Source organism: Geotrypetes seraphini, chromosome 1 (assembly GCF_902459505.1).
Source record: "Geotrypetes seraphini chromosome 1, aGeoSer1.1, whole genome shotgun sequence".
Classification (NCBI taxonomy): domain Eukaryota; kingdom Metazoa; phylum Chordata; class Amphibia; order Gymnophiona; family Dermophiidae; genus Geotrypetes; species Geotrypetes seraphini.
In genome coordinates, this window is record NC_047084.1 from 209,406,951 (window position 1) to 209,428,317 (window position 21,367).

At 48.4% G+C, this 21,367-nt stretch overlaps 1 protein-coding gene across 4 annotated transcripts in view; it reads right to left on the bottom strand.

The window, feature by feature from the left end:
* The window catches only part of CEP135 (centrosomal protein 135), a 307,612-nt gene that overhangs the window by 187,527 nt on the left and 98,718 nt on the right, over nt 1–21,367 (bottom strand). For all 4 annotated transcript variants that reach the window (XM_033944786.1, XM_033944776.1, XM_033944765.1 and 1 more), the window contains exon 10: nt 1,744–1,894. In XM_033944786.1, the coding sequence (XP_033800677.1) occupies nt 1,744–1,894 (151 nt within the window). The remainder of the gene's footprint in view (nt 1–1,743; nt 1,895–21,367) is intronic.

Consider the following 21,367-nt stretch of genomic DNA (forward strand, 5'->3'; position numbering starts at 1 on the left):
TGTGTCATACTATCCTGGAGGTTACTTTCACTTACTATGTTACACAGTTTGGCATCGTCGGCAATCACATCCTGCTCCTCTGGGAAAAAATCCTCATCCCAAGAGACCCTAGGGCATTGGGACGAGAGAGGAAGCAAAACCGCCGCTGTGTGGGGTCGCGGAGACGTCAAGGGAACCCCTCCCCCCCCCGAGACCCTCGAAGTGGACACGGAACCTCCTGCCGCCAGCATATAAGCCTTACAAAGTGGCATTAAAAAGTCAGGGGGAAAAACCCAGAGCGGCCCCAAGGGACTCCCTGCCACAACAGGGGACCCTACCATACCTTTCCCCTGGTGTTCCAGAACAGGAGGAAGGCCACCTGAGGTCACTGGGATGAAGTAGGAAGTTCCCGCCAAAATCGGAGCTCCTGTGGCCTGCTGTGTCTGAAAAGCCTGGTACTTTCCTGACACTGAGGTCGAAGAATCGACCGACACAAAAATGGAATCCCCAGCTGGTCTGGTGGCAAGGGAATCCTTTTCTCCCTGACCATCGGCGGTTGGGGAACCCTCTGCGTGGGCGATCTGAATCCAACTCGCGAGGTACCTTCGGTGGGGTGCTCTGGCCGCTGGCATCCGCTGCCGACGAGGCCTTCCCAACGCTTGCACAGGCCGGCCGCGAGTACCTCGTGTCTGGAGCACAATGAGCACTTTTTCCCTTTAAAAGTGCTCATTGTGCTGAAAACCTCCCTAGCTGTAAGAAAAAGTGCCGGTTAGTTGAGAAAAACACAGAAAAAGGCAGTTATAAAGGGAATTTAGTCCTTTAGACCAGCACACCTCAGGATTTTTTTTTTAACTTACAGAACAGACTCCACGGCTCTCAAGCTGGAGGACTGACCAACCAGGGAGGCCCCTAGAAAAATAGGTTCACAGTCATAAGCGCGCTGGACAAACAGGCACCAACAAATTGGAGCGGACAATTGAGCGCAAGACATCAGCGTGCCGCACAAAAACCTTATTTTAAAGGGCTCACACGGGGGTGTGTGGGGGGAACCCTCCCACTTTACTAAATACTGTTCGCGCTGCCTTTGGGGAGTGGTTTGGGGGGTTTGTAACCCCCCCCCCCCATTATAGAGGAAGCAACATTCTCCCTATTTTTTAGGGGAAAAGTTAAGTTTTCTGTATAATGTGGGGGTTACACCCCCAACACGGCAGCGTGAACAGTATTCAGTAAAGTGAGGGGATTCCCCCCACCCACCCCCGTCGGAACCCTTTAAAATAAGGTTTTTGTGCGGCATGCTGATGTCTTGCGCTCAATTGTCCACTCCAATTTGTCGGCATCCGTTTGTTTGGCGCACTTATGACCCATCACCAGAAAAATATGGGGAGGTGGAGGAAGGGACCCAGCATGAGACCCGCCGGGTTTAACACCCCCAAAGTCGGATGGATCCCCAAACAGGACCCGCCCAAGCTCTATCTGGCACAAAAAGGGAACCAGGAGTCCAAACACAAAAATCCAACAGGGCTAAGATGGGAGCCGAAATTAGCCTACCACTCTGCTGAGGAAGACTGGGATTAGTACAGGGGATGCTATACTGATATACAATTTTGTTCTCAGTCTCCACCTGCTGGAAGCAGTGAGGTATATAACCCATCCCTAAGGAACTATACTGGTCTATCAAGCGATACAGAAAAAGGACATTTAGTAGTAGCATCATCAACATCAACAACAACAAAGAAAAAGGTGTCAGACAAGGTAGATATTTACCTGTGGCTGTCAATTTTTCAACCTTGTTAAAGTATCGTTGCTTATCTTGCTCAAGGTGATTTAAAAATGATTCAAGCTTTAAGTATTCTTCTGCTTTTGCAAGCAACTCTTCAGCCATTTTACTTTTTTCTCCTTGACAAGTTGATAACTCCTAAAATATACCAAATATGGATAGAAATGAGAAGATCTACTTAATCACTGGGAAAAAACAAGGTTCCTTTTCCATGCCAAATAATTTTGCTTAGAACTAGTTGTAATCCAGCAGGCTGCACAGAATCTATAGTAATTTACTTAACAGACTAAAATCAATAACATATTATTTATTTACTAGCTTTATAGCCCGTTACATTAACGGGTGCTAGAATATATGTGTGTTTGTCTTTATTTCTTTCTCTCTCTGTCTCCTTAGCTGCTTTTTCCTGTCCATTCTCCCTTATTTTTACCTCCCCTGTGTCCACCACCACCACCCCTTCACTGCTCCCCTTATCCAGCAGCAGCCCTTCTCCCTTTGTTTTACCTCCCCCTTGTCCATCAGCACCTCTTCCTGCTCCCTCTGTCCAGCAGTAGGCCTCCCTTCATTTCCCCCCCCTGTCCATCAGCACCTCTTCCTGCTCCCCATGTCCAGCAGTAGGCCTCCCTTCATTTCCCCCCCGTGTCCATCAGCACCTCTTCCTGCTCCCCCTGTCCAACAATAGGCCTCCATTCCTTTCCCCCCCCGTCCATCAGCACCTCTTCCTGCTCCCCCTGTCCAGCAGTAGGCCTTCCTTCATCCCCCCCTGTCCATCAGCACCTCTTCCTGCTCCCCCTGTCCAGCAGTAGGCCTCCCTTCATTTCCCCCCCTGTCCATCAGCACCTCTTCCTGTTCCCCCTGTCAAGCAATAAGCCTCCCTTCCGTTCCCCCCCCCTGTCCATCAGCACCCCTTCCTGCTCCCCCTGTCCATGGGAGTTAGTACAGGGCCGGTGTCTGCCATTCTCCACAGAGTCCTTGTGCCCCCCCCTTCCCTTCCCACGGACCTGACTACCTACCCGTCGATTCAAGCAGCGTGTGCACCAGTCTTCACACGCTGCTTCGGATCCTTCTACTGCCCTGATTTACTCTGGCACGTCCCTGCTGACATCATCAGAGACGCGGCAGAGCAAATCAGGGAAGTAGAAGGGCCCGAAGCAGTGTGTGAAGACTGGTGCACACGCTGCTTGAATCGCCAAGGTAGTCGGGTCCGCGGGAAGGGTGGTGAGCGGAAAAGGACTTGGATTCCTGTGGTCTGTCGCGGAGGGTGGCCCTGCTCCATTTCAGCCGCAGGGAAGGCTCACTGCCCCAGCTCCTTCCCGTCCACAGCCCGGGCCAGGCCTCCCGTGCTTTCTCAGCGGCCCGGCTCGCTCAGTTGGTTTTTTTTTTTACTCCGCTTCCTGCATTCGCTGCTCTCGGTGACGTAATAAGCGCGCATGCGCACTTGTCTTGCCACATCCCGACAGAAAAGGAATCAGGGAACACGCGAGACAATTGCCATGCGCGGCTAGCATTTTATTATTTAAGAAGATTCAATTTTCTATACCGTTATCCTAGGAGAGCTCAGAACGGTTTACATGAGTTTATTCAAGTACTCAAGCATTTTTCCCTGCCTGTCCCGGTGGGCTCACAATCTATCTAATGTACCTGGGGCAATTGGGGAGATTAAATGACTTGCCCAGGTCACAAGGAGCAGCATGGGTTTGAACCCACAACCCCAGGGTGCTGAGGCTGTAGCTTTAACCACTGCGCCCCACACTCCCTCATAAAAATATGGTTCTGACTACTATAAATAGAAATGTAATGATGACATGGTGATTACTGGCAACTGTTAAATTTTCGCTTATATGAATAAGGCTATAATTACCCCCAAGACTAGCTGGATTTGTATGGTAGTTAGTGGGGCCTTTGAAGATAGTCCATTTTGGGGCAAAAGTCAAGCTAGGAACGGTGACTATTCATATCAGTACAACAATTTAAGAGGTCCTTTTTCTAAACTGTGGTAAAAAATGGCTTTAGTGTATCCTTGCATGGGTTATTCTTGCATGCTAAGGCCATTTTAACCACAGCAGTAAGATGGCTGATTTTGTAATGGCTATTAGTGCAAGTGCATTTAAAAAAAAAAAAATTAGCACATATATACTCACCTACATCTATTTTGTAAGTGGTAAGAACATAAGAATGCAAGAATTGCTGCTGCTGGGTCAGACCAGTGGTCCATCATGTCTGTCAGGTGATCAATGATGCGATCCTTTATCAGCGCCTCTACCATTTTTCCTGGTACCGATGTCAGACTCACCGGTCTGTAGTTTCCCGGGTCTCCCCTCGAACCTTTTTTTGAAGATCGGCGTAACATTTGCCACCTTCCAGTCCTCTGGAATCTTTCCTGATTTGATCGACAGATTGGTTATTAGCTGAAGCAGTTCTGCTATAGTCCCTTTCAGTTCCTTGATGACCCTCAGATGGATACCAGTGCCGCATCCATGTGTTGACTGCTTGCAGCTCCATCTGTCTCTTCTCATCTGCCCTGGGTACTGGCAGAATCACCGAGAATGCTATCCTCTGCGTTCTGGTCTTCAGCTTCCTTCCTAGCATCCGGAACTGGTCCTTCAGTACTTCTCTGCAGTAGTTTCTGTTGCCCACGTTGTTCGTCCCCACATGGATCACTACCGCCGTATCTTCTTCTTCCACACTATCGATGATCCTGCTGATGCAGCTCACTATGTCTTCTACCTTGGCTCCCAGTAGGCAGGTCACTAGCCAATCCAGTCTTCCTCTGGCTATGTGGCTATCGACTTGTCTGATGATGGAGTCTCCCATGACGATTGCTGTCCTCTCCATCTTCTCTTGATTCTCCAGCCGCAGGTCCGTTTCCCTGGTGTATGTCCGTCTCTCCAGCCGTAGGTCCGTGTCCTTCATTTCCATCCATTTCCTCTCATCCTGGTGTTCGTTTTCTTGTGGGTTCCCTCCGCTGTTTCCAGATCTTGCTGCTGTGTCACCCATTTCCTCCTGATGGCTCTCCGTCTGGTAGTCTGCATTCTCTGTAGGTGTATCCCGGCAGTTCCACTGTGCTGGTGTTTTTCCACGCCCTCCCTGTATGCCTCTTCTATGAAGTTCTCCAGCTCCCGGACTTCTTCCTCGATGGTCTCCGTCTTGATGTTCTCTGGATCTCTGTCTTCCTCCTCCACTTCTCGAAGTGCCTCCAGTTCCATTATTCTGCCCTCCAGGAGTCGGGCTTGTTTATTCTGGCTTTCCAGTTCTCTGCATCGAGTGCATATGTAAGACTGCCTCCATGAGGGGAGGTAGTCATACATATGACAGACGGTGCAGAAAACTGGGTAGCTCAACATCCTGCTTCTGTCTGCTATTTCCATTGCTGTCCGCTTGCCGGTCTGCTGTGGATGTCTTATGTGTCTGCTGTGACTGTCCTCTGTGCCCTCTGTCTCTGCCTGGTTGTGTGTCTTCTGTGCCTATTGTGTCCTCTGTGCTCGCCTGGATGTGTCCTCTGTGTCTGCCTGGTTATGTGTCCTTAGCGCCTGAGGGGCATGTAGAAGGCTTGATTGAAGACAGAAGTTGTGCAGTTTCTTCCTCTGTGATTTCAGAGAAGGAAGAAAAGTCAGCAGTAGTTGATGGAGGGGCAAGAGGGTGGGACCATACAGGAGAAGCTTCCTGAGCTGTTTGGGTGAAGGATGAAGGGAAGGTGTAAGATTGAAGTCCAGGAGAGTGGATGGTGGGTAGTGGAGAAGGATGTGACTTTGTAGTGAATTCAAGGGCGATCTTGTAGACCTTGTCATGGAAGTAATCAGCCATAGTCTGGGGAGAGACAGAAGGTGGGGTCGGAAGTGGGGGCGCAACACTCTTCTTCAATATTCTAGCATGCATCCGAATATTTTGAAAAAATAATCTTCCCACCTCCCAATTTTTTCGTTATAGAAGAATTTGTTCTTCTTTGGGGACCTTTAAACAACAGGCAGATTCCCTTAAAAATCGATACCAAGAAAGAGGTTATCCACATCATGTGATCCAGAAAACACATCGTAGAGCTAAGTATAGTAGCAAAGAACAACTCCTTACATATCGAGAGAAATCAGAGCAAAATGGGACCTTTCCGTGTATACTTAAATTCTCATCGGTGGCCCAAAAATTGGGGAGGAAAATTAAAAATATTTTGTCCATGTTACAAGAAAAACAGTGTTTTAAGGATTTTGAATATACTGTTGCATTTTCAAGAAATCGCACCTTGCAAGACAAGTTATGCAAAAATGATGTATGGACTTCATCCAGGATCGGAGTGGAGAGACACTTTAAATGTGGAAAGTGTGCAGCATGTGAGAACATGGTTGAAGGTTTGACTGTGTATTTGCCTGGGAGAGCCCCTATTTGTTTGAAAACCTTGACAACTTGCAAAACTAAAGGGGCGATTTATGGATTAATTTGCCCTTGTGGACTTACGTATATTGGCCAAACTTCAAGAAATTTTAAGACAAGAATGTTTGAGCATTGCTCTAATATTTCAAATAAAAAGGAAATGGATGTTCTGACTAAACATTGTGTCCAAAGGAAGCATCTATTTTCAGAGTTCAAATGTGTGGTATTGGATCACATTCCAATTACTGAAAAAAGGGGGAACATCAGACGGAAATTACATCAATGTGAACAATGGTGGATTTACTTCCAAAATACTATTTAGCCATTTGGCTTGAATCAGAAGATTGAATGGTGTGCTTTCTTTTGCATTTTGGGTTTATTTTTTGATTTTTGTTTTGGGACTTTTTGCTTTTTTGTCCTGTTATATAAAGTTTGACTTTTTGGCAATTTGCCATTTCTACCCAGAAGAGGTTTTTCTGGAAATAGTCCTGTTGCCCTCTATTTCTGCACTGCGCTGTCTTGTGCCGTTGTGCACGTTAAAACCTGAAAATTAAGTGCTCAGTTGTTACCCAGATGGAAATGGACCTTGAAGTTTGAATCCCTGAAGAAACCATTTCATCATTGGTGAAACAAGATCTTGTAGGAGGAATAATGCGTTGCCTGTCGCCGTGTTTTGAACGTTGCTGAAAAGGAGTGTTAAAGCTGAGAGTTCTGGCGCCAGAGCTAAGTTTTTTTTCTTTTTCTATCTTTCATCTGACTTTGGATACCCTTTATTTTGGGCTTTTTTGAAATAATTAACATAAGCAATGCATCTGCTGGGTCAGACCAGAGGTCCATCATGCCCAGCAGTCGCTCACGTGGTGACCCATCAGGTCCAGGACCTGTATAGTAATCCTCTATCTATACCCTTCTATCCCCTTTACCTTCAGGAAATTGTCTAATCGGCATGGATACTAGGGCAGAGGTCTCTGTGCAGACCGAAACCTACCCTCCTCCCAAAGTGCACTACAGTCTCTACGCAGACAGAGGAGCTGGGAAACTTAGGTGAGGATATCTTGCAGGAACTACAGAGCCTCAGGGAGGAGGTAAAGCGCCTGAGGAGCATCAGGGATGACGAGGCCTTCATCGACGATGCCATCCTGGAACTGTCACACATCACAGAGAGAACCCCACGACAGGTCCATCCTCAACACGCCCAAACTTGAAGCACTAAACACAACGATTGGAGTACAGGAGATGATTGGAGATGCCGGCCCCTGGCAACTAGTAACCTCCTCTACGGGCAAGCGAAGTAAACCCACCTCATTCTCACTCTCTTCTTCTTCTTTTTCTCTTCAACAGGATAGCTGTTCATCAATACCATAGATAACTCTCAGAAATAGATTTCAGATCTTACAGGATGGAACCACCGAGGAAATAGCAGAAGGGACTCACGAGGATACCCAGCTCACAATGCCAAATCCAGAGCACGCAGACCGGCCCCCTCGGAAAGAACGAAGAGTGGTAGTCATCGGCGACTCCATGCTAAGAGGCACCGAGGGACCAATTTGCAGACCTAATTTACAGTCAAGAGAGGTCTGCTGTCTCCCTGGAGCCAGGATCCAGGATATTACCACTAGCCTAGAAAAAATTCTAAAACCTAATGATCATTTTCCTGTTTCTCATCCATGTAGGCACAAACGACACTGCTAAGAATGACACAGAAAACATCCCCAGAGACTTTGGAGCGCTGGGAAAGAAGTTGAAGCAGATAGGAGCACAGGTGGTCTTTTCATCAATTCTTCCAGTGAGAAACAAAGGCAGAGCTAGAGAAGAACGTATTCAACGGACTAACGAATGGCTCCGAGAATGATGCATAGAAATGAACTTTGGATTCCTAAACCACGGCGAGACGCTCCAGGGACTACAAGGACCAGACGGACTCCACCTAACCAGAAGAGGTAGAAACATATTTGGACATCGATTGGCCCGCCTACTCCATAGGGCTTTAAACTAGGTAAGTTGGGGGAGGGTACATACTTATATCCCAGAGCAGTAAGAAATCACCCTGAGAAGGAAAGTCGCACTCACACTACCAAGTCTAAGGTAAGTACAAATGATATCCACAATAATTCAGGGAGAATTATCAATGATAATTTAAAAGTCACACCAACTCATAAGGGGATCTCTTCACAGATATGGAGGGCTATGTGTGTTAATGCACACAGCTTGGGCAATAAAATTCTAGAATTGGAGACTGAGATAACAAACACCGATCTTGACGCAATAGCGATATCCGAAACCTGGTTCACAGAATCGCATGGGTGGGATATGGTTATACCAGGGTACAACCTACTTCGTTGCGATCGAGAGGGTAGATTGGGTGGAGGAGTAGCACTATACACTAAGGAAAACACCAAAACCACTAGAATCACAGATGTTAGATACACCGGGGAATCCCTCTGGGTGAACCTGGCCAGAGGGAACGAAAAATGCCTATACCTTGGTGTGATATATAGACCTCCCAAGCAACAGGAGGACAAAGACATGGAATTAATCGAGGACATAGAAAACATCACACTGCGCGGGGACACAGTAATGCTAGGAGACTTCAACATGCCTGATGCAGATTGGAACACACTCTCTGCGACTACGGGTAGCAGCAAAAGAATATTAACCTCCATAAAGGGTGCACGTCTCAAGCAATTGGTATTGGAGCCCACCAGGGATCAGGTGATACTAGACCTAGTTCTCACCAACGGAGATAGCATCACGGAAGTCTCAGTAGGAGATACACTGGCCTCCAGCGACCATAATATGGTATGGCTCAACCTCAGGACAGGTTTCCCTAAGACAAACACAGCAACAAGGGTTCTCAACTTTAGAGGCACAGACTTCAACCGCATGGGAGATTTTGTCCATCAGGAGCTGCATAAACAAGCAAAACCCGACAATGTGGAGGATATGTGGTCGTCTCTGAAGTCCATCTTACACGAAGCAACAGACCGATACATAAAGACAGTAAGTAAACGCAGGAGAAACCAAAGACTCCAATGGTTTAGTAAAGAAATTTCAGACCTAATTAAACAGAAAAAAGAAGCATTTATCACCTACAAACATTTAGGAAAACAGAGGGCGAAAGGATTATCTAGACAGATCTAAAGCTGTCAAAAAAGCAGTCAGAGAGGCCAAACTCCAAATGGAGGAGGAGCTAGCATGGAAAATTAAGAAAGGGGATAAATCTTTCTTCAGCTATATTAGTGACAGGAAAAGAAACAAAGATGGGATAGTACGCCTGAAGCAATCGGACGGTAACTTTGCGGAATCAGATTCTGCCAAGGCAGAACTACTAAACAAATACTTCTGTTCAGTCTTCACCCGCGAAGCGCCGGGAGCTGGTCCACAGCTGCAGACGGGAGATAACCAGAAAGACCCATTTAAAGATTTCGAATTTACACCCAGTAGCGTCTACGAGGAACTATCAAGACTCAAAGTAAACAAAGCCATGGGACCGGATAACCTACACCCCAGAATGCTCAGGGAACTAAGAGAAGTCCTGGCAGAACCATTATCTGTTCTTTTCAATCTTTCCCTACGCACAGGAAGGGTCCCCTTGGACTGGAAAACCGCCAACATAATCCCACTCCACAAAAAGGGCTGCTGGACAGAGGCAGCAAACTACAGACCAGTGAGTCTCACGTCTATAGTGGGTAAACTTATGGAAACACTGATCAAACAGAATCTTGACACAATCCTAGACGAAGAAAAACTACGTGATCCACACCAACACGGGTTCACCCAGGGTAGATCCTGCCAATCTAATCTGATTAGTTTTTTTGACTGGGTTACTAGACAACTGGACGCCGGAGAGTCATTGGACGTGGTATATTTGGACTAGAGAATGACACGGGGAAAAAATCTGTCCCCGTCACCGCCCCACCATCCTCTGCACCGCCCCGTCACCGCCATTCCATTCACCGCCCCGTCACCGTCACTGCCATCCCTTTCACCGCCCCGTCACCGCCACTGCCATCCCATTCACCGCCCCGTCACCGTCCCCGCAGCATCTTTTGGGATCTTTAACTCATCATCGCTAGGACTCGAATCTGAGTCCGTGGCACCTAACATAGAATGGAATTAGTATGGCAAAGTAATGAAGAATGGTCCAGCAGCCCCTACCCTCCCTCCACCTCACCTTATATTCGTTCCGAGTTTGCCGGCTTCCTTTTTCCCTAGCCGCACGCGTTCAAAAAGCAACTTCCTGTTTCCGGTTGCGTCAGAGGAGAAGATTGATTGACTCGCGCAGCCGCGCGTGCACGGATTTTTGAACACGTGCGGCTCGGAAAAAAGGAAGCCGGAAAACTCGAAATTTAAGGTGAGGTGGAGGGAGGGAGCTGGCTAAATGCTACGGGCGGGTGGGCGGTGGCTGCGGGGACCGCGCGATCCTTGATACCTCACTGCGGAGACAAGACCATTCACCGCCCCGCGGGCGGTGAATGGCCTTGTCCCCGTCGCCGCAGCGACTGCTAGTTTTCTTCCCCGTTTTCGGCGGGTGACCCGCGGCTAAAATGCGGTGGCCGCGGGTAAACCGCCACCGTGTCATTCTCTAATTTGGACTTCAGTAAAGCATTTGATAGAGTCCCTCATCGAAGACTACTGAACAAACTGAGATCGATAGGATTAGGAGACACTCTAACTACATGGGTTGGGGATTGGCTGAGCGGTAGACTTCAAAGGGTGGTGGTGAACGGTATCCCATCCGAAGCATAAGACGTTATCAGCGGAGTGCCACAAGGCTCGGTCCTGGGCCCAATTCTATTTAACTTGTTCATAAGAGATATGACGCAAGGACTTAAAGGAAGGGTATCACTGTTCGCCGACGCAACCAAACTTTGCAACATAGTAGGCAAAAGCTTATTACCTGATAATATGACACACGACCTACTGCTGCTGGAGCAATGGTCAACTACTTGGCAGCTAGGTTTCAATGCCAAAAAATGCAAGATAATGCACCTGGGTAAGAGAAACCCGCGTAGAACTTATGTATTAAATGGTGAGACCTTGGTTAAGACCACGGCGGAACGCGATCTAGGGGTGATCATTAGTGAGGACTGCTGCAGGCTGGCGTGACCCGGCTTCTCTTCAGCCTACTGCGGGCCGCCGAAAGTTTTTTGTTCCGCCTCAGCGACTCCAAGGCAGAGGAAGGAGGAAGTTTCCTCCATCTTGTTCCTCCTTCCTCCGCCCGACGCCACTCGAGCAGGAGGGATCTGCCCTGCCCTGCTTGGCTGCGAGCCTGCTCTCCTCCAGCCCATCCGAGGGCTGCTACAGGCTAGCGTGACCCGGCTTCTCTTCAGCCCATTGCGGGCCGCTGAAAGTTTTTTGTTCCGCCTCAGCGACTCCAAGGCAGACGAAGGAGGAAGTTTCCTCCATCTTGTTCTTCCTTCCTCCGCCCGACGCCACTCGAGCAGGAGGGATCTGCCCTGCCCTGCTTGGCTACGAGCCTGCTCTCCTCCAGCCCATCCGAGGGCTGCTACAGGCTAGCGTGACCCGGCTTCTCTTCAGCCCATTGCGGGCCGCCGAAAGTTTTTGTTCCGCCTCAGCGACTCCAAGGCAGAGGAAGGAGGAAGTTTCCTCCATCCTGCTCCTCCTTCCTCCGCCCGACGCCATTGTACAGGACTGAACGGCCCTGCCCCTGCCCCATACTTGAACTCTGCCTCCACAGCCCACCCAAGAGCTGCCGAAGTCCCTGCAAGACAGTACTAGCACTTCTGGGCTCCTTTCTGCCTCACCTCACCGTTCCCCCCCCCCCCCCTCCTTTGCTCATCAAGGTCCACTGAGGGCCTCCAGACTCTCAGCTCCCCTTGCCCAACCCGGACTCTGCCCGTTGCCAAAGTTTACCTTTGTTCATATTCCTGTCTCTGTACCATATTTTATTATTGTCTATGCTTTTTATTTAGATGCCAAATTCCACCTTGTCTTTGCCTAGTTCAGCACCAAACTGTATTTCTGCCATACGGAAAGCGCTTAGCCGCTAACTGCTCTCACCAATATAGCTCCCCCTTTGATCTACCCCTAAAAAAAAAAAAATAAAAAAATTATCTCTCATTCCTACTCTTGGCCCTGCACTTAGCCAGTTTAATCTAAGTTCCCCTGCTACTCCCTCCTCTACCTCTTTTCCCCCCCTGCTGCAGACTCTCACACATCAACCTCCCTGTCCTAATTCCCCACCATGAACCCATCCTTCTGGATCCTTCTCCTCCTACTCTGCTCACCTCTCTATACCTCCCTCTGTCTGAAACCTCCCTCTCCCAACCTACTCGACCCCGCTCACACCAATAACATCTGCCCTGGACTCAAAATCCCCACACTGATTCGCACCAGAATTCCCCCTCTCAAGAAAAACCCTCGAAAAGTCAACCAAGATAATCTAAAACCCCTGCCCCCTGCCAATCTTCCCAACACTGCCTCAGACTCTCTCACCCCAGTCCCGACACTTTATTGCAATGCCAGATCTGTGTGTAATAAGACCCAAATCTTGAAAGACCTTCTAGACGAGCTCGACCCTGGATTCCTATGCATCACTGAATCATGGATCGCCAAAGACGATCTATTCACACAAAACGAACTCCTCCCCCACAGTTACCAAGGCCTCTTCTCCCCCAGACCCAATCGAAAAGGAGGTGGTCTAGCACTCCTCTACAAATCTTTCTTTGACGTCCAGCTCCTTGAGACGGGCACTCACGCTTCCCTAGAATATTTGCTTGCCTCAGTCAATGACGAACTCCGCACCCACCCTTTGGGCATCCTATTACTATACCGCCCACCCACCCCTTGGACCAAATCCTCCAATCTCGTCTTTGAGACCATAACAAATGCCTTCCTTAAATTTCAAAGACTTCTGATCGTTGGTGATATTAATCTCCACCTTGACGACACCAACAGCAAGGACACGACTGAATTCAACAACTTCCTTACCTCTCTAGGCTTCCCCCCACCCACCCCATCTCCAACCCATGAAAAAGGGCACACACTAGACCTCACCACTTTCCTTGATCTTACCGCCTTCAAAACTTCAACCGACGACACTCGCTGGAAACAAGTCCCTTGGTCCGATCACTTCTTAGGGACTACCTGCCTCCCCATTTTCATGTCCCATCTTGACTCCCCACCCCACCCCTCTCATTCCATAACCTTTCGCAAAAAAACCTCGAGCAATCTATTCTGGTCCAAATTCCTCAACCAACTCTCCTCCAACCCTAGACCTACAGACCCCGAATCCCATTGGCGCAACTGGACCGCCCTACCACTCCCTTGCTCCAATATCCACTAAAACCATCTCCTACCCCCGAAAGGCCCCCTGGTACTTACCTCTTCACAGAGAACTGAAACAGAAATGTCGCGCTCTAGAGCGCAAATGGAAAAAATCTAAATCCCCCTCTGATAGACATACCTGGAGGGTCAATATTAAACTTTACAATTCTACACTAAAAAAAGCCAGGAAGAACTTCTTCGGAGACAAGATCTCTAGATCCAACAATCAGATCAGTGCGCTGTTCAACATCTGGCGCTCCCTAACGACAAAATAAGACCCATCCTTGCTCCCACCGTCTCTATCAGCTGATGCCCTCGCAAATTTCTTTAATGAAAAGGTTACCACCCTAAGATCCTCCTTCCCACCCACAGTCTCCTACAATTCCCTGACCTCTACTGCCCTCAACCCTACCTTACCTATATCCACCCCCATTCCCGCCGACAGATCTTGGACCGTCCTCGAGCCTGTTTCCGAATCGCAAGTCTCCAAACTCTGCCTCAAACTAAAAACCTGCAAGTGCACTCTGGATCCTTTCCCCTCCTATCTATTCGAGAATATCCCTACACAGGCCATCGCTTCCCTCACCGAACTCATAAACTCTGCCCTAACAGCGAGCCTTTTCTCCCCCAACATGGGACACATTTCATTGACTCCTCTACTGAAAAAGGCCGAACTTGACCCCTCCATGCCATCAAACTACCGCCCTATAGCAAATATCCCTCTCCTAACCAAGTTATTAGAATCCATCATATCCACCCAACTCTCATCCTGCCTAGAAAGATTCTCTATTCTCCTACCCCACCAATTCGGCTTCAGACCCAACTTTAGCACCGAATCCCTCTTGGCCTCACTAATCTCTAAGGTGCAACATCTCCATTCTCGCAACAAATTTGCTGTTCTCCTACAATTCGACCTCTCCGCAGCCTTCGACGTCGTCCACCACGACATCCTAATCTTCCAACTCTCCGAAATAGGCATAAGTTCCACAGTCCTAGATTGGTTCTCGAAATTCCTACGCTTCCGCTCCTACACCGTTAACACAAACGGTACCTCTTCCCCCCCCTGGAATCCGAAATGTGGAGTCCCGCAAGGCTCACCCCTCTCCCCTATCCTTTTCAACATCTACATGTCCTCTCTGAAACTCCTCCATCTATCCCCCCTAGAAACTCTCTACTCCTACGCTGATGACATCCTCATCCTCCTCTAGACCGACTCGAACCTCTCTAACCTTGCTGATAACATATCCACATGTATAACGAATCTCCAATCCTGGGCCCAATCTGTACAAATGAAACTGAATGAGTCCAAAACAAAACTACTTTGGCTCGGCCCAATTTTAGATCATTTACCCACCTCCATCCCACTACCATCCGGCCCCACTCTTCAGCTTGAGTTTTCAAGCAAAGTCCTAGGCATCGTCATAGACTCCTCTCTCTCCTTCAATGATCACCTCAACTCCCTGGTAAAAAAATGCTTCTTTAGCCTTCATATGCTGAGGAGAGTGAGACCCTGCTTTCATCATTCTCACTTCGCCGTCCTCGTACAGTCTATCATCCTTTCTAGACTGGACTACTGTAACTCCATCTACATAAGCCTAACTAAGAAAAACCTCCATAGACTTCAGCTAATTCAGAACGCCGCGACCAAGCTTATTTTCGCAAAAGGCAAGTTCGATCACGTCTCCCCACTCCTCTCCAAGCTTCACTGGCTCCCAGTATACTCCAGAGTCCTCTATAAATGTGCCTGCTTAGCCTTCAAGATCCTACATGGCGTCCTTCCTCCCGTTATCCCACTCTTTTGGAACTCCTCAAACCCACACCCCACTAGACCCTCACAAAAACTGAAACTGTCTTTCCCCTCTATAAAAGGTATATCCCGCGCAGGAAAACTTGGAACATCCCTCCCCTTTAGAACCACAGAACTCTGGAACAACCTCTCACCCCCGCTCAGAAATTCAAGCTCCTTCCAATCCTTCCGCAAACACTTGAAAACTTGGCTCTTTTCAAAAATCTAATTACCTCCCGTTCTCTAGCATCCGGTCCCTCTCTATCTTCTTAGTCCCTCTCCTTTATCCCTTCATTGTAGTTCCTTTCCTCTTAACTTCTGTAAACCGTGCCGAGCTCTGCGCTTGCGGAGATGGCGCGGTATACAAACCTAAGATTTAGTTTAGTTTAGTTTAGACATGAAGGTCACCAATCAAGTGGAGAAGGCTTCCTCCAGGGCAAGACAAATGATGGGGTGTATTCGCAGAGGTTTTGTCAGCAGGAGACCCGAAGTCATGATGCCGCTGTACAGATCCATGGTGAGGCCTCACTTGGAGTACTGTGTTCAGTTTTGGAGACCACACTATCGAAAGGATGTGCTGAGGATCGAGTCGGTACAGCGAACGGCCACCAGGATGGTCTTGGGGCTCAAGGATCTCACGTATGAAGAAAGACTAAAGAAATTGCAGCTGTACTCACTCGAGGAAAGAAGAGAACGGGGAGACATGATTGAAACGTATAAGTACATCACGGGACGTGTCGAGTCAGAAGATTATATCTTCTGGCTCATGGGACCCTCGACCACCAGGGGGCATCCGCTGAAAATCAGGGGAGGGAAGTTTCATGGCGACTCCAGGAAGTACTTCTTTACCGAAAGAGTAATGGATCAATGGAACAGATTCCCACTCCAGGTGATAGAGGCCAGCAGCGTAACGGATTTTAAGAGAAAATGGGATACTCACATGGGATCTTTTAGAGAGTGAATTCAGGGGAGGGGATATTTGGAATGGGCAGACTTGGTGGGCTATAGCCCTTTTCTGCCGCTTTTTCTATGTTTCTATGTTAATCCCATTTTGAACCCCAATACCGTACTCTGTCCTATCACACCCTCTGGAAGAGCATTCCAGGTGTTCACACCCTCTGGGTAAAGAAGAACTTCCTAGTATTGGTTCTGAATCTGTCCCCTCTTAACTTTTCCGAATGCCATCTCGTTCTTGTAGTTTTCGAAAGTTTGAAGAATCTGTCCCTCTCCACTTTCTCTATGCCCTTCATGATCTTGTAAGTCTCTATCATGTCCCCTCTAATTCTCTGCTTTTCAAGGGAAAAGAGCCCCAGTTTCTCTAATTTTTCAGCATATGAAAGGTTTTCCATACTTTTTATCAATCATGTCGCTCTTTTCTGAACCCTCTCGAGTATCGCCATATCCTTCTTAAGGTATGGTGACCAATATTGGATGCAGTACTCCAGATGCGGGCGCACCATCACCCGATACAACGGCAGGATAACTTCTTTCGTTCTGGTTGTAATACCTTTCTTGATAGTACCTAGCATTCTATTTGCCTTCTTAGAGGCCGCTGCGCACTGTGCCGACAGCTTCATTGTCTTGTCCACTATTACCCCAAGTCCTTTTCTTGGGTACTTTCACCCTTTACCAGCCCTCCCATCGTATAGCTGTACCTCGGGTTTCTGTTTCCTACATGCAAGACTTTACATTTCTCTACATTAAACTTCATCTGCCATCTCGTCGCCCACTCTCTTAGTTTGTTCAGGTCCCTTTGTAAATCTTCGCAGTCCTCTTTAGTCCTAACTCCACTAAATAGTTTGGTGTCATTTGCAAATTTTATTATTTCACACTTCGTCCCTGTTTCTAGATCATTTATAAATACATTGAACAGCAGCGGTCCGAGTACCTGCGGAACACCACTCATGACCCTCTTCCAGTCCGAGAAGTGGCCCTTCACTCCCACCCTTTGCTTTCTATCCGCCAACCAATTTTTGATCCATCTGTGTACATCTCCTTCCATCCCATGATTCTTCAGTTTCCGTAGTAGGCGTTCATGGGGTATCTTGTCAAAGGATTTTTGGAAACCTAAGTTTACGATGTCTATGGGGTCCCCTTTGTCCATCCGTTTGTTTATTCCTTCGAAGAAGTGCAATAAGTTCGTTCGGTACAATCTTCCCTTGCAGAAGCCATGTTGGCTTGGTTTCATCAGTTTATTCCTTTCTGGATGCTCATCGATGCTGTCTTTTATCAGAGCTTCCACCATCTTCCCCGGAACCGAAGTCAAACTCGCCGGTCTGTAATTCCCCGGGTTACCTATCAACCCTTTTTAAAGATGGGCGTAACATTAGCTATCTTCCAATCCTCTGGGATCACGCCTGTTTTCAGGGATATATTACAAATCTGCTGTAGTAGTTCCGCTATTTCCTCCTTTAGTTCATTCAATACCCAAAGGGTGGATTCCGTCCAGGCCCTGAGATTTGTCAATTTTTAATCTATCTGCGTGTGTATGTCCTCAAGACTAACCTCGATGGATGTTAGTTTTTCTGCTTGATCTCCTATGAAGATTTTTTCAGGTTCCAGCACGTTGGATGGGTCCTCTTTTGTAAATATTGATGAAAAGAACATGTTTAGTCTCTCCGCCACTTCTTTTTCCTCCTTCACCACTCCTTTCCTATCTCCGTCATCCAGCGATTCCACCTCCTCCCTTGGCGGCTGCTTCCCTTTAACATATCTGAAGAACGGTTTGAAATTTCGTGCTTCCCTGGCTAGCCTCTCTTCATATTCTCTTTTCGCTCTTCTCACCACGAGATGACATTCTTTTGATGCTTCCTGTGCTCTTTCCAGTTGTCTCCGGTTTTGTCCTTTTTCCATTTCCGGAATGAATGTTTCTTATCTCCTATCGCTTTCTTCACTTCTTTAGTTATCCACGCCTGATCTTTTGTTCGGCTCTTTTTTCATCCTTTTCTAAATCTTGGGATATACAGATTTTGCGCCTCGCTCACTGTGTCCTTGAATAAAGACCAGGCTTGCTCTACAGTCTGCGATTTCTTTGAGCTGATCCTAAGTTTCTTCCTTACCATTACTCTCATTGCTTCGTAGTTTCCTTTCTTGAAGTTGAAAGTTGTCGCTGTGGTTCTCTTTCCCTTTGATATTCCTATTTCAACTTTTGAACTTGATCATATTGCGATCGCTGTTTCCCAACGGCCCCACTACTTCCACTTCCTTTGCAGGTCCTCTTAGCCCATTAAGGATTAGATCCAGAGTGGCATTCCCTCTCGTCGGTTCTCTGACAAGCTGCTCCATGAAGCAGTCCTGTATAGCCTCCAGGAATCCGGTCTCCCTAGCGCATTTTGAGTTTCCAAGACTCCAGTTTATCCCGGGATAGTTGAAGTCTCCCATAACAATCATGTTACCGCTTTTGCATTCTCGTTTCATCTCGGCTTTCATTTATTCATCTTTTGCTTCGGTTTGCCCAGATGGATGATAGTACAGGCCCATCCTTATCTCGGGCCCTTTCCTTCCTGGTATTTTAACCCATAGTGATTCCAATTTGTTGGTCATCGCCGCTGCGTCCACTCTGGTCGAGTGTATGTTATCCTTTATGTATAGGGCTATTCCTCCTCCTTTTTGATCTAACCTGTCTTCGCGATAGAGTTTGTACCCCGGCAGTGCTATGTCTCATTTGTTTTCTTCATTCCACCAGGTTTCAGAGACCCCAATGACGTCTAGGTTCTCTTTTTTGGCCATGACTTCTAATTCTCCCATTTTATTCCTGAGGCTCCTTGCGTTAGTATACATGCAATTTAAGTCCTGGTATTTTTTTGTCTTCATTTTCTTTTCCTGTGCCACGATCTTCTTATCTTCCTCTTCTTGATCTGTCAACTCTTGTTTTTTGCCCGTTGTGTCTTCCCAGCATTTTTCCCACTCAGTATCCTCTCGGGATACCTTCTTCTGAATCGTCGACACTTGGTCGTCTGTCAGCTTTCTCCTTCTTAGTTTAAAGCCTGCTCTATTCCTCTCCTGACGTTGTTTGCTAGAAGTCTAGTTCCTGCCGCGTTCAGGTGCAGTCCATTTCTTCTGAAGAGCTTGCTCTTGCCCCAAAACGTTGTCCAGTTCCTCACGAAGAAGAACCCCTCTTCCTCACATCATCTCCTCATCCATGCATTTATTGACTGTAGTTCAGTCTGCCTCTTCACATCTGCCCTCGGTACTGGTAGGATCTCTGAAAACGCTATCTTCTTCTGAGTCCTCATCTTCAGCTTCCTTCCCAGAATCTTGAACTGTTCGATCAGTGCATTTCTACTGTAGTCTCTCCTGCCGACATCATTTGTCCCGATGTGGATCATCACTGTGGTCACTTCCGTCTCTGTTCCTTCTAGGATCTTTTCAATTTTGTCGACAATGTTTTTTGCTCTTGCTCCTGGGAGGCAGGTCACTAGTCGATCCTCTCTCCCTCCTGCTATGTGGCTATCTACTTGCCTTAGGATTGAGTCTACCACTAGGATCGCAGACTTTCCTTTCTTCAGTTTTCGCTCCGATCGCAGGTCTATGTCCTCGGTGTGCTTCGGTGCTTCTTCTTCTAGGCATCGGCAAGACCTTGCCTCCCCTTCCTGCGGGATTCCTCTGTGAGAGTTTCTTCTTTGGTGTCATCTTCCTCTTGTTCTCTATTCCATGTGGGTGTATCTTCATCATTCCTCTGATGCTCTTGTTCTTCCACCCTCCTCCCGTAGGCCTCCTCAATGAACTCCTTGAGCTCTCCGACTTCTTCCTCAATGTGTCTCTCTCTCATGAAGTCTTCAGTTGTCCTGAGTGGGTCTTCTTTGATGTAAAGTCCTTCCAGTTCCTATATCCTTCTGTTGCTTAACTTCCTTCTTCAAGCTTTTCAGCTCCTGACACCGACCGCATACATATGACAGACTGTGCAGAACACTGGAAAGCTCATCTTCTGGGTTCCCTCTGCATCCATTGCTGTGTGCCTTTTTGAAGTACAGTGGTACCTCGGTTTACGAGTGCACCGGTTTGCGAGTGTTTTGCAAGACGAGCAAAACATTTGCAAAATGGACGCCTCGGAAACCGAGCGCGCTTCGATTTGCGAGCGCCCCCCCGCTGCGAACCGGCACCCTCCCCCCCGCGATCTGGCACCCCCCCGCCTTCGGGCACCCCCCCCCCCGCTGCTATCGGGCACCCCCCGCCGCAACCTGAGGTCCCCCCAACCCACTCGAACCCTCTTCTTACTTTGCTGTAGCCTCCGCAGCGGCACCGGCACCAGCATCAGCATGTCCTGTGCGTGGTGCCGGTGCCTGACGATCTGCTTCCTGTGCTGGGCCTTGAGCATGTGCGCATGCTCAAGGTCTGAGAGTTCATGTCGAACGTGAACTCTCACGTCAAACGTGAACTCTCAAGGCCCAGCACAGGAAGCAGATCTTCAGGCACCGGCACCACGCACAGGACATGCTGGTGCCGCTGCGGAGGCTACAGCAAAGTAAGAAGAGGGTTCAGGTGGGTTGGGGGGACCTCAGGTCACGGCGGGGGGGGGGGGTGCCCGATGGCGGCGAGGGGGTGCGGATCGCGGGGGGAGGGTGCCGGTTCGCGGGGGGGGCCTTCAGGGGGAGCAATGCCGGTTCTCGGGGGGGGGAGGGGGGGAACCTATCAAAGCGAGTTTCCATTATTTCCTATGGGGAAACTCGCTTTGATAAACGAGCATTTTGGATTACGAGCATGCTCCTGGAACGGATTATGCTCGTAATCCAAGGTACCACTGTACTTTCTATTATTGCACTGGTACCTTTTTGCTTGTGTGTGTGTGTGTTCTCTTCTGTACCTGCTGTGTTCTCTTCTGTGTCTGCTGGCTGTCCTCTGTGTCTGCTGCGTCCCCTGTGCCTGGTTATGTATCCTCTGTGCCTGTTTGGTTGTGTGCCCTCTGTACCTGCTTTGGTCTCCTTCTCGTTTTGCGGTGGTTTGTCCCTTCTCAAGGCCCTTTGCAAAGGCACTCTCACTAAAGCGATTGCCTTTAATGCTCACCTTTGATGCGCGCCGAACGGCTGAGCGCCATTGGCTCCTCCCCTTATGAGTCGGAGCCCAGTGGATGATGTCGGGGGGGGGGGTGGAGCTAATTCTCGCTGCCTCCACTAGCTCTCTCTCTGCCCTCTGCTCCTCTCCGATTTACTCTGCCTTTGCCTTTCTCCTCCTGC